Source organism: Bombina bombina, chromosome 9 (assembly GCF_027579735.1).
Source record: "Bombina bombina isolate aBomBom1 chromosome 9, aBomBom1.pri, whole genome shotgun sequence".
NCBI classification, from domain to species: Eukaryota; Metazoa; Chordata; class Amphibia; order Anura; family Bombinatoridae; genus Bombina; species Bombina bombina.
Window position 1 is genome coordinate 261,597,975 of NC_069507.1, and position 22,500 is coordinate 261,620,474.

Sequence of the window (22,500 nt, forward strand, 5' to 3'; positions counted from 1 at the left end):
ACATTATACAATGTCACATGACACGATACACTATACACATTATACAATGTCACATAACACAATACACTATACACATTATACAATGTCACATGACACGATACACTATACACATTATACAATGTCACATGACACGATACACTATACACATTATACAATGTCACATGACACGATACACTATACAAATTATACAATGTCACATAACACGATACACTATACACATTATACAATGTCACATAACCCGATACACTATACACATTATACAATGTCACATAACACGATACATTATACACATTATACAATGTCACATAACACGATACACTATACACATTATACAATGTCACATAACACGATACACTATACACATTATACAATGTCACATAACCCGATACACTATACACATTATACAATGTCACATGACACGATACACTATACACATTATACAATGTCACATAACACGATACACTATACACATTATACAATGTCACATGACACGATACACTATACACATTATACAATGTCACATAACACGATACACTATACACATTATACAATGTCACATAACACGATACACTATACACATTATACAATGTCACATAACCCGATACACTATACACATTATACAATGTCACATAACCCGATACACTATACACATTATACAATGTCACATAACACGATACACTATACACATTATACAATGTCACATAACACGATACACTATACACATTATACAATGTCACATAACACGATACACTATACACATTATACAATGTCACATAACACGATACACTATACACATTATACAATGTCACATAACACGATACACTATACACATTATACAATGTCACATGACACAATACACTATACACATTATACAATGTCACATGACACGATACACTATACACATTATACAATGTCACATAACACAATACACTATACACATTATACAATGTCACATGACACGATACACTATACACATTATACAATGTCACATAATACAATACAATATACACATTATACAATGTCACATAACACGATACACTATACACATTATACAATGTCACATAATACAATACAATATACACATTATACAATGTTACATAACACGATACACTATACACATTATACAATGTCACATGACACGATACACTATACACATTATACAATGTCACATAACACAATACAATATACACATTATACAATGTCACATAATACGATACACTATACACATTATACAATGTCACGTAACACAATACACTATACACATTATACAATGTCACATAACACGATACACTATACACATTATACAATGTCACATAACACGATACACTATACACATTATACAATGTCACATAACACAATACAATATACACATTATACAATGTCACATAATACGATACACTATACACATTATACAATGTCACATAACACAATACACTATACACATTATACAATGTCACATAACACGATACACTATACACATTATAAAATGTTACATAACACGATACACTATACACATTATACAATGTCACGTGACACGATACACTATACACATTATACAATGTCACGTAACACAATACACTATACACATTATACAATGTTACATAACAGGATACACTATACACATTATACAATGTCACATGACACGATACACTATACACATTATACAATGTCACATGACACGATACACTATACACATTATACAATGTCACATAACACAATACACTATACACATTATACAATGTCACATGACACGATACACTATACACATTATACAATGTCACATGACACAATACACTATACACATTATACAATGTCACATAACACGATACACTATACACATTATACAATGTCACATGACACGATACACTATACACATTATACAATGTCACATGACACGATACACTATACACATTATACAATGTCACATGACACAATACAATATACACATTATACAATGTCACATGACACAATACAATATACACATTATACAATGTCACATAACACAATACACTATACACATTATACAATGTCACATAACACAATACACTATACACATTATACAATGTCACATGACACGATACACTATACACATTATACAATGTTACATAACACGATACACTATACACATTATACAATGTCACATGACACGATACACTATACACATTATACAATGTCACATAACACGATACACTATACACATTATACAATGTTACATAACACGATACACTATACACATTATACAATGTCACATGACACAATACAATATACACATTATACAATGTCACATGACACAATACACTATACACATTATACAATGTCACATAACACAATACACTATACACATTATACAATGTCACGTAACACAATACACTATACACATTATACAATGTCACATAACACAATACAATATACACATTATACAATGTCACATAACACAATACACTATACACATTATACAATGTCACATAACACAATACACTATACACATTATACAATGTCACGTAACACAATACACTATACACATTATACAATGTCACATAACACGATACACTATACACATTATACAATGTCACATAACACGATACACTATACACATTATACAATGTCACATGACACGATACACTATACACATTATACAATGTCACATAACACAATACACTATACACATTATACAATGTCACATAACACGATACAATATACACATTATACAATGTCACGTAACACAATACACTATACACATTATACAATGTCACATAACACAATACACTATACACATTATACAATGTCACATGACACAATACACTATACACATTATACAATGTCACGTAACACAATACACTATACACATTATACAATGTCACATAACACAATACACTATACACATTATACAATGTCACATAACACGATACACTATACACATTATACAATGTCACATGACACGATACACTATACACATTATACAATGTCACATGACACGATACACTATACACATTATACAATGTCACATGACACGATACACTATACACATTATACAATGTCACGTAACACAATACACTATACAAATTATACAATGTCACGTAACACAATACACTATACACATTATACAATGTCACATAACATGGTACACTATACACATTATACAATGTCACATAACACGATACACTATACACATTATACAATGTCACATAACACCATACACTATACACATTATACAATGTCACATAACATGGTACACTATACACATTATACAATGTCACATAACATGGTACACTATACACATTATACAATGTCACATGACACAATACACTATACACATTATACAATGTCACATGACACAATACACTATACACATTATACAATGTCACATAACACGATACACTATACACATTATACAATGTTACATAACACGATACACTATACACATTATACAATGTCACATGACACGATACACTATACACATTATACAATGTCACATGACACGATACACTATACACATTATACAATGTCACGTGACACGATACACTATACACATTATACAATGTCACATAACACAATACACTATACACATTATACAATGTCACATAACACGATACACTATACACATTATACAATGTCACATGACATGATACACTATACACATTATACAATGTCACGTGACACGATACACTATACACATTATACAATGTCACATAACACAATACACTATACACATTATACAATGTTACATAACACAATACACTATACACATTATACAATGTTACATAACACGATACACTATACACATTATACAATGTCACATAACACAATACACTATACACATTATACAATGTCACATAACACAATACACTATACACATTATACAATGTTACATAACACGATACACTATACACATTATACAATGTCACATGACACGATACACTATACACATTATACAATGTCACGTAACACAATACACTATACACATTATACAATGTCACGTAACACAATACACTATACACATTATACAATGTCACATAACACGATACACTATACACATTATACAATGTTACATAGCATGATACAATATACACTTATACAATATCACATAAAACGATACAATATACACTTTTACAATGTCACATAACACAATACAATATACAAATTATACAATGTCACATAATACAATACACTATACACATTATACAATGTCACATAACCCGATACAATATACACATTATACAATGTCACATAATACAATACACTATACACATTACACAATGTCACATAACACGATACAATATACACATTATACAACATCAAATAACACAATACAATATACGCATTATACAATGTCCCATAACACGATACTATACATAACACAATACAATATACACATTATACAATGTCACATAACACGATACAATATACACATTATACAATGTCACATAACACGATACAATATACACATTATACAATGTCACATAATACGATACAATATACACATGGAAATGTTTGGCTGTAATAATAAATTAAAGGGACATAAAACCCAGTTTTTGTCTTTCATGATTAAGATAGAGCATTTCATTTTAAACACATTTCCATTCAACCTCTGTTGTCAAATGTGCTTTGTTCTTTTGGTATCCTTTGTTGAATAATCAGAAATTCAGCAGTGGGACCTAGCAGAACTCATCTGGTGACAAGAGATAAATGTGTCTAGCAACCAATGACCAGCTAGCTCACAGTAATCCATTGCTTCTGCTAACGATACGTGTAGATGTTTTTCAACAAAGGATACTAATAGAACAATACACATTAAATAATAGAAAGATATTTATAAGTGTATGCTCTGAGTTATGAAAGTTTAACTTTACTGTCTCATTACTTTCTTTGGGCAAAATAGAATTACTTTATGCATCTTCTAGTTTTAAATGGCTCATAACAACCCAATAAACTATATGCACCTTCATGTTTTTCTTTATATACATAAACGTCAAACATGAAAAGAAATGCTAGTAATTTAGAGTAACTTGCTAGAACTGTGATACTAAGAGCAGGATTTATCAAAGCAATTGTCCTAAAATTGTGCCCATAAATCCAATACGGCTGACTCCTCCTATTTATTAATGTAAATTGCACCTAAAAATAGGCAAATCCAACTGTACATTCCTCTCACTTTATTCGCGTTCGCCAAGACGCACCATTGCCTCAAAAAAGTGTTACATTTGCTTGTTATAGTTGCATTTCCTAGAGTCCACCTTAGCATTACGCCCAGTTTCCAATTTATCATTGTCTTGCGCCTTTGGAGAACACAAAGTTCTCCTACAAATATGAGTATTATAGTTCTCCATAGGTACTGTGGAGAACAGCATTAGAAATCATTATGTCTGAGCTTGTGTCATGTTCACATCTATTTCTGATTTAGCATTTTCTGATCTAGCAGGTCTGTCTTTGGCTAGATACAGATTCCAAATATAGAAAGCAAAATTGTTCCACAAAGATCATAAATTGTACTAACAATATGAATGTGTTACGGTTATAAAGGGTCATTATTATAGCACACTTAAAGTAAAAATGTATTGAGGTAACCAACAAAATTATTCATTAATTTAAAAAAAATGAAATAATAATTCTGGAAATACTTTGAACTAATAAAACAAAAGGGATTTTATTAAATGCTCCTCTTGATTAAGAGAAGAAGGTGCTCATTATACAATGACAGCAAATGATGGTTAATTTGAAGAAAAAATAGGGATGGGCGAATGTGTAAATTTTCGAACTTCGAATGTAGAACGAATGTTATTACCGAAATTCGAATTCTAAATACGAATGTCGATAAGAACGAATATTCTTAAAAATTCGAAAATCGAATGTTATTTACAGTTTTCGAATGTCACTTTCGAATTTGAATGTTTATAATTATATCGAATGTCCACATTCTAAATTTCGAATTTAACATTCTATTTAACAAATACTATTCAGACGTTCAATAGTTCATGTGGTAGGGTGGGAATCTAGTAAATTGATACATAAATAGATACAAAAATATCATTTCGAATGTTTCCATATAGAATATTGCATAATTCGAATACTACATTTAAAGAAAGCATTAGAAATGCTATTACAAACATATAAATTCGAATTTTTCGAATTCGAATATTGCATAATTTGAATATTACATTTAAAGAAAAAGCATTAGAAATACTATTACAATCTAAATTTGAATTTTTCGAATTCGAATACACGTATTGCATAATTCGAATATTACATTTAAAGATAAAGCATTAGAAATAGTATTACAATCTAAATTCGAATTTTTCGAATTCGAATATTGCATAATTCGAATATTACATTTGAAGAAAAAGCATTAGAAATACTATTACAATCTAATCTAATTTTTCAAAAATAATATTTTCAAATGTAATCGTAAAATTCGAAACCGAACATTCGAAAATCGAATGTTAGAATGTTATGTAAACATTCGAAAATTCGATTTGAATGAACGAATGTGTTAAAATTCGTGCCGTTTTTCGAATGTTGTGAAACATTTGCCCATCCCTAGAAATAACCAATAAATGTATTCAAGCTTCATTCATTGGAGTCGATTTATGAAGCAGCGGATGTTTCTTCTGACCCACTCCTCTTCAGTTCCGACTGAAGCGGACGTTAAGAAGCAGCAGTCCTAAGACCGTTGCTTCTTAACTCGTCCGCCACCTCTCAAGTGGCGGACAGCAATCAGCCCAATCAAATACGATCGGGTTGATTGAAACCCAATGCTAGCGACCAATTGGCCGCGAATTTGCAGGGGGCAGTATTGCACCAGCAGTTCACAAGAACTGCTGGTGCAATGTCTGTCCGCACCATGACGTGTTTTCTTTTTATTTTGAGTTTGTGATGTTGCAATTTTACTGTATTTAATGGTCCTTTAAAATAAATAACTGTTTTTCTATATTTCTTAAGTAAGCGCTACAGTATATGCAGTACGCTGTTTGTACATTCAGTCAGTTAGGACCCCCCGTGTCACACAATTCTGTAACACTTTTGTCTATGTTTTGCCTTTATGCTTTATTATATTAGGAGCTGTTGGGGAAACAGCCTTACACGTGGCCGTGTTGCACAACAACACAGATATAGTAAAGGTTTTACTAGAAGAAGCCCGTGACCTACTGAACCAGCCTATGACCTCTGCACTCTATCAAGGTTTGTTCTGCTTTATCTCATTATAAGATTCTCATATAGTGTCAGCCTTATCCTAAAGCCCATTTACACTAAGTTGCCCAGTGAAAAAGTACAGCATAAAACAAGATTTTTTAATTAAAGTGTTAATTTGTTTGTCCTGTGTCTTATGTTCTGAATGTATATAAATATTTCTTGTTTGTTTTGTTTTTTTATTCATTAAATCTGAAATTCTTAAAAAAAAATAGGTGCATCTTATATTGCAATGTGCCTTATATGCCAAATGCTGTAATTGTGAACACATACAATCATTCTCAGAGTACTACAGTGATTAGTTTATAAGGGAAACCTGTTAACAGGTCTGACTGATTTAGAAAGAACTTGCTTGCATGAAATGAAGGCTAAAACTTACTCTCACTTAGATAACAGTAAGTATATCCATGTAAGTCTATGGTGATGTTTCTTTTTACCAGCAGTTTACACAAATTACAAAGCAATGGAAACGTAGCATTTATTTCTAAGCAACAGAGTCTATTTTTTTAAAGGAACAGCAAAATCGAAATGAAATGTTCATTATTCAAATAGAGCGTGCAATTTTAAACAGCATTCCATTTCACTTATGTTATCACATTTGCTTTGTTCTCTTGGTATCCCTTGTTGGAGAGTAAACCTATGTAGGCCGATAGGAAATTAGGAGTGTGCATGTGTGTTTAGAGTTCTATGGCAGTATGGTTTGCAATTATGTATAACATTGGTGTAAACATTGTTGCAAACACTGCAGCCAGATGGCTAAAGACATGCACACTACTAAACTCACCTAGGATTCCTCTTCAATACATAATTATTATGTTATATTATTATATTATTATTATATTTCAGTTATTTAAGCTGTCATGCTCTATCTAGTCAATGTGTTTAATTTTGACCTTGTTGTCACTTTAAGAGCAAATTTGCATCACATTAAAGCTGGGTTATGTCCACAATATAGTTTTAGGTTTGAAAAATGGGGCAATTTAATTTTGTTCACAATTTAATTGAGTTTAAACATGATTTCAAGTGACATTTAAAATGATTTTCCCAAACATGATTTTTGAGGGTACATACATGCTAGACTTCATTGCACACAGCATAGTCCGTGAAATATGACTGCATGGTTGTGCATAGAGGCACATTATACTAGGCCCCGAGTCATATATTCTTCTATGTCTTATAAGCAGAAAAAAGTTCTGAAAACTCATAAAAGTATCTCATGATGCAAAACCACAGTAGGACTTGTTAAATTGGTTTTGAACACGTCAACATTTTATTATTATTATTATTATTATTATTATTATTATTATTAATAATAATAATAAAATAATAATAAGTTTATGTAGATACATTTTTTGGTTTGTAGATACATTTTTTGATTGACCCCACAATTGGCATGATGCTGTGCCAAATAAAGAAAACAATGCTTGTTTTAATAATACATTTAAAATAGAAAATAAAAGTGTATGTGCAATTGTATATGTATGTTGTATATATATACTGTATATATATGTGTGTGTATGTATGTGTATATTGATATCTACGTATGTGAGTTTGTATATGTATGTTGTACCATCACCTCCCTCCCTACAGCTCTCCCTCCTTCTACCCCTCACACTAAACTTCACAGAAGAATCAAGTCATTAGATCAGCAACAGCTCGCTAGCTCTCTCGAACCTCTTCTCTCTTCCATCCCCTCCTTTTCCTGTACTGATGAATCCATCTTCCACTATAACTCCACCCTTACATCAGTCCTTGATAACCTGGCTCCACATAACATAGCTCAGAAAATATACACTCATCCTCCGCCCTGGCATACTCCTCTGACACGGTACCTACGCAGATTTTCCCATACTGCTGAGTGACACTGGAGGAAATCTCGGAGTTCTACTGACTTTCTTCACTATAAGTTCATCTTGAACTCTTACTATTCTGCCCTTCATCTATATAAGCAACATTACTTCTCTACTCTTATATATACACTTTCATCAAACCCAAAATGTCTGTTCTCCACATTCAATACTCTTCTCCGCCCACCCCCACCTCCCACCACAACTTTTCTCTCATCCCAAGATTTTGCCAGCTACTTCAACAACAAAATCAACTCCATCAGAAATGAAATCAGCTCTCAACATACTACCGGACTCCCACCCTCTCAAAAGCTCACAATCATCCAAAACCCACATAGCCATAAATTTAGCCCTTTTGCCCCTGTTACAGAGGATAAAGTTTCTGCCCTTATACTATCCTCTCACCTCACTACCTGTCCCCTCGAACCCATCCTCTCACAACTACTCCCCTCCCTCTCTTCTACCCTTACCCCTATACTCACACACATCTTCAACCTCTGCCTCAGCACTGGTATAGTTCCCACATCTCTTAAATATGCATTAGTCACACCTATCCTCAAAAAACGTTCTCTCAATCCAACCTCCCCATCCAACTACCACCTTATTTCTCTACTACCTCTTGCCTCAATGCTTCTTGAAATGCTACTATATGCACATCTATCCCATTCCCTTACATTAAACTCCCTTCTTGACCCACTGCAATCTGGATTTTGCCCCCTTTACTCAACAGAGAAAGCAATTGTTAAGGTTACCAACGGCCTACTTACAGCAAAATCAAAAGGCTACTTCTCTCTACTTATCCTCCTTGATCTGTCTGCAGCCTTTGATACTGTCCACCACCCTCCAATCCTTCAGCATCTGTGACACAGTTCTCTCTTGGTTCTCTTCCTATCTGTCTAACCGTACCTTTAGTGTAGCCTTCTCTGGGGTATCTTCTGCCCCGTTACTTCTTTCTGTTGGGGTACTGCAAGGCTCTGTCCTTGGTCCCCTTCTCTTCTCAATCTACACGTCCTCAGTAGGTTCCTTAATAAAGTCCCATGGGTTTCATTATCATTTGTATGCCGACGATACCGAAATCTACCTCTCTGCACCAGAACTATTTCCTTCCTTGCAAACCTGTGTCACTAACTTTTTCTCTCACATCTCATCTTGGATGTTCTCTCACTACCTCAAGCTAAATCTCTCCAAAACTGAGGTCCTTATTTCCCCCCCTACTAACAAAATCTCCACCCACATGTCTCTATAACTGTTCACAAATCCATCATTACCCCAACCTCACATGCCCGATGTCTTGGGGTCACACTTCACTCAGATCTTTCTTTCACTCCTCACATTCAGTACTTGGCTAAAGCCTGCCGCTTCCACCTTAAAAACATCACTAAAATTAGACATTTCCTTACACAAGACATAACAAAGATTTTAATTCACTCTCTCATCTTTTCCCGCCTCGACTACTGCAATTCTATCCACTCTGGTCTCCCTAGCTGCTTCCTAGCTCCTTTACAATCCATAATGAATGCCTCTGCCAGGCTCATCTTCCTTGCATGTCGCTCTTCATCTTCCGCACCTCTCTGCCAATCCCTTCACTGCCTCCAGGATTAAACACAAAATTCTCACTCTGACACACAAAGCCCTCAATTGCACTGCTCCCCCTACATCTCAGACCTTGTCTCCAGATACTCTCCCTCCCATCCCCTTCACTCCACTCATGATCTCCTACTCTCCTCCTCTCTTGTTACCTCCTCACATTCCCATCTACAAGATTTCTCAAGACTGGTTCCCATCTTATGGAATATCCTATTCCTTACGTCTGAAACGACTCGGAGTCGGAAAAGGGAAATTTTTTTGTATCTGCTGACACAACTCTAAGGAAAATGAAGAAAAAATAAGAAAAGAAAAAAGAAATAAGTACCCTGTAACCACGTCACCTGCTCTGACATCCTAAAGTTCATACCAAGACAAGAAAACCAAGCTCCAAGAGGCAATAAATACAGGAAGTTTCCTAAAGAAACCAGCACAAAGGGGACCCACATCCCATTCTACTCCAAGAGGCAGCGATTTTATACAGACCAGAACATCCAGGATTCATTCAACCACTAGATACATCCTCCAATGCGGCAAACTTACCTCATAGGATTGAGGTAACTTTTGGTAAGGGTATCTATTACGCCTTCATTACACTAGGATTCCAATATCCTATCAAAGACTCTAATATATATACGTATATTCATATACTTCTCTTCCCTTTTTTTTTTTTTTTTTTTTTTTTTGTTTTCTTTACCCACCAACACTGCCGAGATTTTAATATTATTCAGTTTTTAAGAATCTCCATAAGCGCTGTTTACCCTTTGACTCCTATATATATATATATATATATATATATACATATATATGTATGTAGAAAAAAAAGTCTTTTGTTCTGCGCCAAATCTCTGTGGACAAATGAAATATACAGGGGAAGGAGCTCCCCTATATCTATACACTTACTTAGAAAACCTCAATCGATATGAGGTAAGTAATCACCCTTAGAATGATAATCCACGTCGATCTCTGCAGCTCCTATTCATTGGATCCGTTTCAATAGGGACCTGAAGCTGTATGTACCTATTGCTGTGTACTGAGGCAGTGATACGATCCTCTCCGAAAACGTAAATGGCTCATGCGATATAAAGGGAGACAAAAAAGCAGAGGTGCCACAATAGTGAAGTAAGTTTTATTAAATTCCCCACAACACAGGTACCCCCAAAGTCTCCCACTCACACTTAAAAACCTCAATCTTATGAGGTAAGTAAAAGCATATATGCCACGATAGTCAAAGATAAGATCATATAAAAGGTCCTGAGAGACGCTGTACGGATACATTTGGGTTACACTGAGACCTTTTATATGATCTTATCTTTGACTATCGTGGCATATATGCTTTTACTTACCTCATAAGATTGAGGCCTCAGTACACAGCAATAGGTACATACAGCTTCAGGTCCCTATTGAAACGGATCCAATGAATAGGAGCTGCAGAGATCGACGTGGATTTTCATTCTAAGGGTGATTACTTACCTCATATCGATTGAGGTTTTCTAAGTAAGTGTATAGATATAGGGGAGCTCCTTCCCCTGTATATTTCATTTGTCCACAGAGATTTGGCGCGGAACAAAAGACCTTTTTTTTTCTATATTCATTTAGTGAAGATAAAGTGGGAGTCTTCACGAAATTATTCAGTTCAGCTGCCTTTTTTTCTGAATATAACTATTCATGGACTTTCTATTATTTTGATTAATTCAATTGTGCTTACATTTATTATATATTATTATTTATTTTTCATTCTTATGTATATACATATTTGTTATTTATAATATTGCAACATTTTATTTCACAACATTAGGATAGCTCAGTCTTCTTATCTTGTTTTATATATATATGTATGTGTTGCTGTATGTATGCATGTGTGTGTATGTATGTGTTTATATATATATATATATATATATATATATATATATATATATATATGTGTGTGTGTACTGTATATATATGTTTTATATATATATGTTGGTGTGTGTTTGTATATTTATGATATATATATATATATATGTATGTATCTGTGTCTGTATGTATGTATGTGTGCATGTGTGTGTATATATATATATATATAAATGTACATTATATATATTTATATGTATGTATGTGTGTTTGTATATGTATGTTATTTATACATTTATAAATATATATATATGTTTGTATGTATTTGTGTGTGTGTGTGTATATATATATATATATATATTATGTACGTATGTGAGTTTGTATATGTATGTTTTATATATATATATATATATATATATATATATATATATATATATATATATATATATATATATATATATATATATATATATATATATATATATATATATATATATATATATATATATATATATATAGGGAGGGAATACTGTCCATAAATATTTGTCCAATAAATAATGACAATATATATATATGCGCACTGTATCCAAGAGAGGAAGCGATGTAAAATAAGACTGTTTATATACTGTATGTATGGACTAGGGAGAATACGAATAGTAATTGTGACTCAGAATAGATGCGTATAGAAAACCACAGTGGTACATTTATACATCTCAATAATAAACACTTATATAAATGGGTATTGAAGATAAATGGAATCTCAATGAAACCTGAAAAAATTATAACCTAAAAACACCTTATAATTTAGATTCCAGTCCATCCCCTCCTCCAGTCCAGAAAAGTGCAACGCTATTAATGAGTGTGCATAAAAGATGTTAGAGTGGAGAAATCTGACTCTAATTGGAAATCAAAGAAAGATATAGTCCATATAGGTGTCAATAGAGATCTTCAGGCAAAGCCCCTATGGGGTGTTCACTTACTGGAATCAACCTCAATCTTATGAGGTAAAGCAGGCATGAATGGACATATCTGGTACTCGTTGTCATGCGCACTGTGGGACTTGGTTAGCCAGCCAGGTACTTCAATAATGTATCGGCCACTTGGAGGTGTTCGCCACTTGAATGTATAAATCCACAATAAAAGTTTCTCATATGGAATAGGTGTATGTATAAGACAAAAAGTAAACTTGAATAATAGTACAACTCCGCTTGATGGAGACAAAGCCGCACACACATAAGCGATATGAGATACCCTTACAAATTGGAACCTCAATTATATGAGGTAACTAGACAGCGTGTATGTAAAAAAATTATCCACAGCAGGAACTGGTGGCCACCGGAAATGGCAATGTCAGTTGTAGCAGCAGCGGGTGAAGTTCTTTAAAAGAGCAAAGAGCAAAGATACGGCTGGTGGTCTGTACAAGATGTACAAAGAGGAACCTGACGCATTTCTAAGGGGTTTACACAGTAGACCCTTCTTCATCAGAGGTATAGTGATGTCGCAAATCTAAAAATTTGGGTTCGCGAACGGAGAACTCGAATTTCCACAAAAGTTTGCGAACCGGCGAACCGGGCGAACCGCCATTCAAGGGGACTAACACCTGGACTGTGGCATGCCGGTGGGGGATCCATGGCAAAACTCCCATGGAAAATTACATAGTTGAAGCAGAGTCTGGTTTAAATCCATAAAGGGCATAAATCACCTAACATTCCTAAATTGTTTGGAATAACGTGCTTTAAAACATCAGGTATGATGTTGTATCGATCAGGTAGTGTAAGGGTTACATGTAAGGGTTATGCCCGCTTCACAGTGTGCAGTGTAGGTGATATACCTGCCCTGACCATGCTTTGCAGACCAGGTATCAGTGGTCAGATGGACCCTTGCCCCAACACTGTGTGCCAGACATGCCATTATAGAAGACATATATGGCTTTGGCATTGCTTTTTGGTAATTAGAAGGCTGCTAAATGCAACTGGGCACCACACGTGTTTTATGCCCAGCAGTGATGGGGTTAATTAGGGAGCATGTAGGCAGCTTGTAGAGTTAATTTTAGCTTAAAGGGCCACTAAACCCAAAATCTTTCTTTCATGATTCAGATAGAGAATAGAAATTTAAACATTACAATTTACTTCCATTATTTATTTTGCTTCATTTTTTAAATATCCTTAGTTGAAGAAAAAGCAATGCACATGGTGAGCCAATCACACGAGGCTTCTATGTGCAGCAACCAATCAGCAGCTAGTGAGCATATCTAGATATGCTTTTCATCAAAGAATATCAAGATAATAAAACAAATTAGATAATATAAGTAAATTAGAAAGATTTTTAAAATTGCATTCTCTTTCTAAATCATAAACGAAAAAATGTGGGTGGCATGTCCCTTTAAGTGTAGTGTAGTAGACAACCCAAAGTACTGATCTAGGCCCATTTTGGTATATTTCATGCCACCATTTCACCGCCAAATGCGATCAAATAAAAAAAAATTGTTCACTTTTTCACAAACTTTAGGTTTCTCGCAGAAATTTTTTACAAACAACTTATGCAATTATGGCATAAATGGTTGTAAATGCTTCTCTGGGATCCCCTTTGTTCAGAAATAGCAGACTTATATGGCTTTGGCGTTGCTTTTTGGTAATTAGAAGGCTGCTAAATGCCACTGCGCACCACACGTGTTTTATGCCCAGCAGTGAAGGGGTTAATTAGGGAGCATGTAGGGAGCTTGTAGAGTTAATTTTTGCTTAAGTGTAGTGTAGTAGACAACCCAAAGTATTGATCTAGGCCCATTTTGGTATCTTTCATGCCACCATTTCACCGCCAAATGCGATCAAATTTTAATTTTTTTTTAATTTTTTCGCATTTTTAGGTTTCTCACTGAAATTATTTACAAACAGCTTGTGCAATTATGGCACAAATGGTTGTAAATGCTTCTCTGGGATCCCCTTTTGTTCAGAAATAGCAGACATATATGACTTTGGCGTTGCTTTCTGGTAATTAGAAGGCCGCTAAATGCTGCTGCGCATCACAAGTGTATTATGGCTAGCAGTGAAGGGGTTAATTAGGTAGTTTGTAGGGAGCTTGCAGGGTTAATTTTAGCTTTAGTGTAGAGATCAGCCTCCTACCTGACACATCAGATCCCCTGATCCCTCCCAAACAGATCCCTTCCCTCCCCCAGCCCACAATTGTCCCCGCCATCTTAAGTACTGGCAGAAAGTCTGCCAGTACTAAAATAAAAGGTTTTTAAAAAGGTTTTAATTTTGTTAGCATATTTACATATGCTGTGGTGTAGCATCCCCCTTAGCCCCCAACCTCCCTGATCCCCCCCAAAACAGCTCTCTAACCCTCCCCATCTGCCTTATTGGCGGCCATCTTGGGTACTGGCAGCTGTCTGCTATTATTTCACAGTCAAAAAAGTTTGTTTTTTTTTTTAAATGTACACTACTGTTACACCAGATATGAGTGGTGGCACTGGGCAAGTGGGCACAGTATACGCTGTGAGTCTGACACACACGCTGGCAGGCAGGCTTTTTAAAACAAGGAAAAACACGCCGACAATCACTGACAATTACTTAATTGGACAAGGGTCAGAGGGGAGTGAATGAATAAAAGCGCTCATTGAGGAAGAGCATTGTCAATGAATACAATGTGTAGCTTCAAAATGGATACTTATATTTAAATTAAATAAGTTGCGAGACTATCACTAATAAAAAGCAAATATATCTATATTTAAAAAAAATAGCCAAGTTTGATATTGATTTAAAAATTAGCCGAATTTAATGCCGAATTAAAAAAGGTCTGTATCTTGACTCTTATAAAAGTATAAAGCCAAGAGTTGGCGTACTGCCAGAAATGTGGCTAAAATAAATTTTTGCATTTAAAACATAATTTTTTAAAAAAAACTATACATGTACATTATTAATATGTACACTTAAAACATATATGAAAAACATTTTTAAAAAAATTTAAAATGTTGCTAAAAATTAGAACTACCTATAAGCTAGTAAGAATTTTCAAACTAGACAGGAAAAGGGAATAATTGCTATGCACAAGAAACATAAAAAAAATGTGTGTGTATATATATATATATATATATATATATATATATATATATATACTGTATGTGTGTAAATATATAAGGCAAAACTTAAGATTGGAACTGGGAGTAGCAAAGAAATATAGTAAAATACAACTCAAAATGCTCCTGATGAATACGGGAGCAAAAATATATATAGAGCATGCATATAGAGTAATCTTAAAGGGATACTATTGTTTCTACAGTGTAATACCAGCTCCAATTAGAACTTCAGTAATTTATTTAAAAAAAGGGATATTACACTAAAATAAATACAGTGGACTGGGCTGATAGGAAAAGCCCTCAATATATACACATATCCCTCAGTATATAAAACTATCCCTCAGTGTATGAAAATATTCCTCAGTTTGTGAAAATATGGGAAGAGTTATACAAGATAGGCTGCCAGGTCTATGTCCTTATTATGACCATAAGGCACTAGGGATCCTATTTTGTGAATCCAATAGGATTCCCTCTTTCTAAGTGCCAATGTCCTACAGCCTCCTCTCTTGTTGGGTTTTATAATTTCCAAGATAGTGCCTTTTAAACAACTTGGATCTTGGTTATGAATTTTCTTATAGTGTAATGACACATTGTGGGACTTAAGGCCTTGTTTGATGTTATTAATATGTTCTAACAGACGCACTTTATATGGGCGAGTTGTGCGCCCAATGTATTGCAGGTTGCAACTGCATTGCAGTAAGTATACCACAAACTCTGATTTGCAGTTGCACAAGAAATTTTTCTCACATTTAAACCCATTGCTGTCAGAATTTACTACCTTAGTAGGTATTTTATTTAAATGGTGCTCACAGGCCACACAATTGGCCCTATTGCATTTGTAGAAGCCAGTGCTCTGTGTCTCCAAATAATTGGTTTTACTTGCAGAACGCAATTGGCTGGGTGCTAATATATTTTTTAAACTCTGATTTTTATGAAAAATTACTTGTTGTCCAGAGGACCTGATATTTTTAAGTAACTCATCTTTCTCCAGTAGATGCCAGTGTTTTTTAATAATGGATTTAATTTCCCTTGCGTCTTCATTGTATGTGGTCACAAATTTAGTCCCATCTTGTTGATCATCCTTACGGTAATTTTTGGTTTTCAAGAGATCTTCTTGTTTACTGATCTTAGCTTTTTCGTGTGCTTCCTTGATGTTTTTTCCACTATATCCTTTCTCCAAGAAATGGTTTAGAGGATTGACAGCGTCCCTTTCGAAATCTTCTAATTTACTGCAATTCCTATGAATGCGCTGAAATTGACCGAAATGGGTATTTTTAACCCAATTGGGATGATAGCAACTCCGCATGTAAATACCCATTTTGGTCTGTCTCTTTCTTATATAATTTTTTGATAATGTTGTCATATTCATGGGTCAGTACTAGGTCTAGAAATTCAATTTCAACAGTGCTACTTTTATGGGTGAATTGTAAATGTAAGTCATTGGTATTAATATGTTTCAAAATTGGGACAATAATTCTTCACCACCTTGAAGCGAGAAGAAAATGTTGTGAATTGATGGGTAAAGAAGTTCTATTTCTAAACCAATAATCGATAGCTCCAATGCCTTTTTCCTGGGGGATGCAGGTATAGGGCTACTTATGTCAATAGTAACCCACAGATAATTATCTTTCCATTTTATATCAGATACTTTTGCAATGACATCAATAGTGTCCCTGATGTATGATTTCATGGTTGGCACAATGGGCTGGAGGTAAGTATCCACAAATTCAGAGAGCTTTGTGGTCAGAGAGTTCATGCCTGACGCTATTGGTCTTCCAGGTGGGTCTATTAGGTTCTTATCTACTTTCGGAAGATGGTATAGAATTGCAGTTGTGGGTCAGAGACACTAAGGAATTTGAACTAATTTTCGTTGAGTATACCTAGATATTTAGCATCATCTAATAAGATATTGTATAGTTTGTTAAATTCCGATGTTGGATTGCTAGTAAGTCTCTTATAGACATCCGTCTTTCCATAACAAGCGTTAGGCTTCTCTTAGATAGTTTTATCCTGCAATACTCATCCCCCTTTGTCACTCATCCCCCTTTGTCAGCCTCTCTGATTATGATTTCATCATCGTTCTTAATATTTTCTAGGAGGGCTTTTTCTTTCTTGGTTAGATTGTCCCATTTAATCTTATATGACTGGCACATTTTGTTCAGATCTTCTTGTACGAGATTATTAAAAACCGGTATAAAGTTACCCTTAGAATAAACGGTTCTACATCTTCATTTTCAGTTAATAGAGTTTCAAGTGTCCTCTACTTCCCCTCCTCCTACATTCAAACTGGTAGTACCTTCAATTGTTGAAGCATTTATTTTATTGAAGTGTCGATGTAGGGTCAATTTTCATATGAACTTATTCCAATCAATGAATAGGGTAAAAGAGTTTTGGCCTCTGGTGGGGGAAAATGAGAGACCCTTTCTTAAAATGTCCTCTTCCTGGTCTTTCAAATTTCTTTTAGAAAGGTTAAAGATTTTCATAAATTTTCCATCTGGTTGTATCTCATTTGTCTTTTCTTCTGGCTTCCTAGTTCTCTTTTCTCCTCTACATCCTCTCTGAGTCTTCTTTTCCTTCCTTTTCCTCTCCACTCTGGAGATTCTATCCACTCTAGATTATCCTCCTGATTTTGGGGGTCCGCCGTGGTATAATGGCTTAATTGTAGAATTGGTCCTAAAAAAGCCTGATTGCTATTATAGCGATTGGAATGGGGAGGGTTAGGGTTTGGCCGCCTATGGTTCTGTGAGTTCATCCATCGTCTATTTCGCCAATAGATCAGTAACCGAGAAGATCTCTTGAAAACCAAAATTACCGTAAGGATGATTGACAAGATGGGACTAAATTTGTGACCACATACAATGAAGGCGCAAGGGAAATTAAATCCATTATTAAAAAAAACACTGGCATCTACTGGAGAAAGATGAGTTACTTAAAAATATCAGCTCCCACAAGTAATTTTTCGTAAAAATCAGAGTTTAAAAAATATATTAGCACCAGCCAATTGCGTGCTGCAAGTAAAACCAACTGGTTTGAGACACAGAGCACTGGCTTCTACAAATGCAATAGGGTCAATTGTGTGTCCTGTGACTGCAACTGCAAATCAGATTTTGCAGTATACTTACTGCAATGCAGTTACAAACTGCAATACATTGGGTGCACAAATTGCCCATATATAGTGCGTCTGTTATAACATATTAATAACACCAAACAAGGTCTTAAGTCCCACAATTTGTCATTACACTATAAGAAAATTCTTAACCAAGATCCAGGTTGTTTAAAGGCACTATCTTGGAACTTATAAAACCCAACAAGAGAGGAGGCTGTAGGACACTGGCACTTAGAAAGAGGAAATCCTATTGGATTCACAAAATGGGATCCCTAGTGCCTTATGGCCCTTTCAAAACGCGTCAGGTTCTTCTTTGTACATCTTGTAAAGACCACCAGCCGTACCTTTGCTCTTTTGAAGAGTTTCACCCGCTGCTGCTACAACTGACACATTGTCGTTTCCGGGGGCCACTGGTTACTGCTGTGGATAACTTTTATATATACACGCTGTATAGTTACCTCATATCATTGAGGTTCCAATTTGTAACTGTATCTCATTTCGCTTATGTGTGTGTTGCTTTGTCTCCATCAAAAGGAGTTGCACTATTATTCGTGTTTACTTTTTGTCTCCTACATACGCCTATTCCGTATGAGAAACCTTCATTGTGGATTTATACATTCAAGTGGCGAAAACATCCAAGTGGCCAATACATTATTGAAGTATCTGACTGGCTAACCAAGTCCCACAGTGCGCACGACAACGAGTACCAGATACAGCTCTGGACACAGCTTTATTTGTCCATCCGTGCCTGCCTTACCTCATAAGATTGAGGTTGATTCCAGTAAGTGAACACCCCATAGGGGCTTTGCCTGAAGATCTCTATTGACACCTATATGGACTATATATTTCTTTGATTTCCAATTAGAGTCAGTCATTATTAGCATTGCACTTTTTTGGACTGCATCTAAATTATAAGGTGTTTTTAGGTTATATTTTTTTCAGTTTTCATTGAGATTCCATTTATCTTCAATACCCATTTATATATACAGTATATATATTTATTACTGAGATGTTTACATGTACCACTGTGTTTTTTTTATACGCATTTATTCTGAGTTGCAATTACTATTCATTTGCTCCCTAGTCCATACATATATACACGGTCTTATTTTACATCGCTTCCTCTCTTGGATACAATGCACATATATATATATTGTCATTATTTATTGGGCGAAGATTTATCATTCACACTTTTGATTAGTATCTATTCTCATTTTATAGCGCTGAGGTGTTTGGACAGTATTCCCTCCCTTTACATTTATCGCTCGAGTGTCTTGGAAAAGGTCACTCACCCTTACTGTCTCATCACCTCTTGGCAGCTATATTTGCTGCTACTCACCCTTACTGTCTCATCACCTCTTGGCAGCTATATTTGCTGCTACTCACCCTTACTGTCTCATCACCTCTTGGCAGCTATATTTGCTGCTACTCACCCTTACTGACTCATCACCTCTTGGCAGCTATATTTGCTGCTACTCACCCTTACTGACTCATCACCTCTTGGCAGCTATATTTGCTGCTACTCACCCTTACTGACTCATCACCTCTTGGCAGCTATATTTGCTGTTACTCACCCTTACTGTCTCATCACCTCTTGGCAGCTATATTTGCTGCTACTCACCCTTACTGTCTCATCACCTCTTGGCAGCTATATTTGCTGTTACTCACCCTTACTGTCTCATCACCTCTTGGCAGCTATACTTGCTGCTACTCACCCTTACTGTCTCATCACCTCTTGGCAGCTATATTTGCTGCTACTCACCCTTACTGTCTCATCACCTCTTGGCAGCTATATTTGCTGTTACTCACCCTTACTGTCTCATCACCTCTTGGCAGCTATACTTGCTGCTACTCACCATTACTGTCTCATCACCTCTTGGCAGCTATATTTGCTGCTACTCACCCTTACTGTCTCATCACCTCTTGGCAGCTATATTTGCTGCTACTCACCCTTACTGTCTCATCACCTCTTGGCAGCTATATTTGCTGCTACTCACCCTTACTGTCTCATCACCTCTTGGCAGCAATATTTGCTGTTACTCACCCTTACTGTCTCATCACCTCTTGGCAGCTATATTTGCTGCTACTCACCCTTACTGTCTCATCACCTCTTGGCAGCTATATTTGCTGCTACTCACCCTTACTGTCTCATCACCTCTTGGCAGCTATATTTGTTGCTACTCACCCTTACTGTCTCATCACCTCTTGGCAGCTATATTTGCTGTTACTCACCCTTACTGTCTCATCACCTCTTGGCAGCTATATTTGCTGCTACTCACCCTTACTGTCTCATCACCTCTTGGCAGCTATATTTGCTGCTACTCACCCTTACTATCTCATCACCTCTTGGCAGCTATATTTGCTGCTACTCACCCTTACTGTCTCATCACCTCTTGGCAGCTATATTTGCTGTTACTCACCCTTACTGTCTCATCACCTCTTGGCAGCTATACTTGCTGCTACTCACCCTTACTGTCTCATCACCTCTTGGCAGCTATACTTGCTGCTACTCACCCTTACTGTCTCATCACCTCTTGGCAGCTATATTTGCTGTTACTCACCCTTACTGTCTCATCACCTCTTGGCAGCTATACTTGCTGCTACTCACCCTTACTGTCTCATCACCTCTTGGCAGCTATATTTGCTGCTACTCACCCTTACTGTCTCATCACCTCTTGGCAGCTATATTTGCTGCTACTCACCCTTACTGACTCATCACCTCTTGGCAGCTATATTTGCTGCTACTCACCCTTACTGTCTCATCACCTCTTGGCAGCTATATTTGCTGCTACTCACCCTTACTGTCTCATCACCTCTTGGCAGCTATATTTGCTGCTACTCACCCTTACTGTCTCATCACCTCTTGGCAGCTA

General features: G+C 35.5%; 1 protein-coding gene across 2 annotated transcripts in view; it reads left to right on the top strand.

Moving 5' to 3' along the window:
- Nucleotides 1–22,500, top strand: part of LOC128640300 (transient receptor potential cation channel subfamily V member 6-like) — a 114,679-nt gene that overhangs the window by 6,239 nt on the left and 85,940 nt on the right. For both annotated transcript variants that reach the window (XM_053692791.1, XM_053692792.1), the window contains exon 3: nucleotides 7,054–7,176. In XM_053692791.1, coding sequence (XP_053548766.1) covers nucleotides 7,054–7,176 — 123 coding nt within the window. The remainder of the gene's footprint in view (nucleotides 1–7,053; nucleotides 7,177–22,500) is intronic.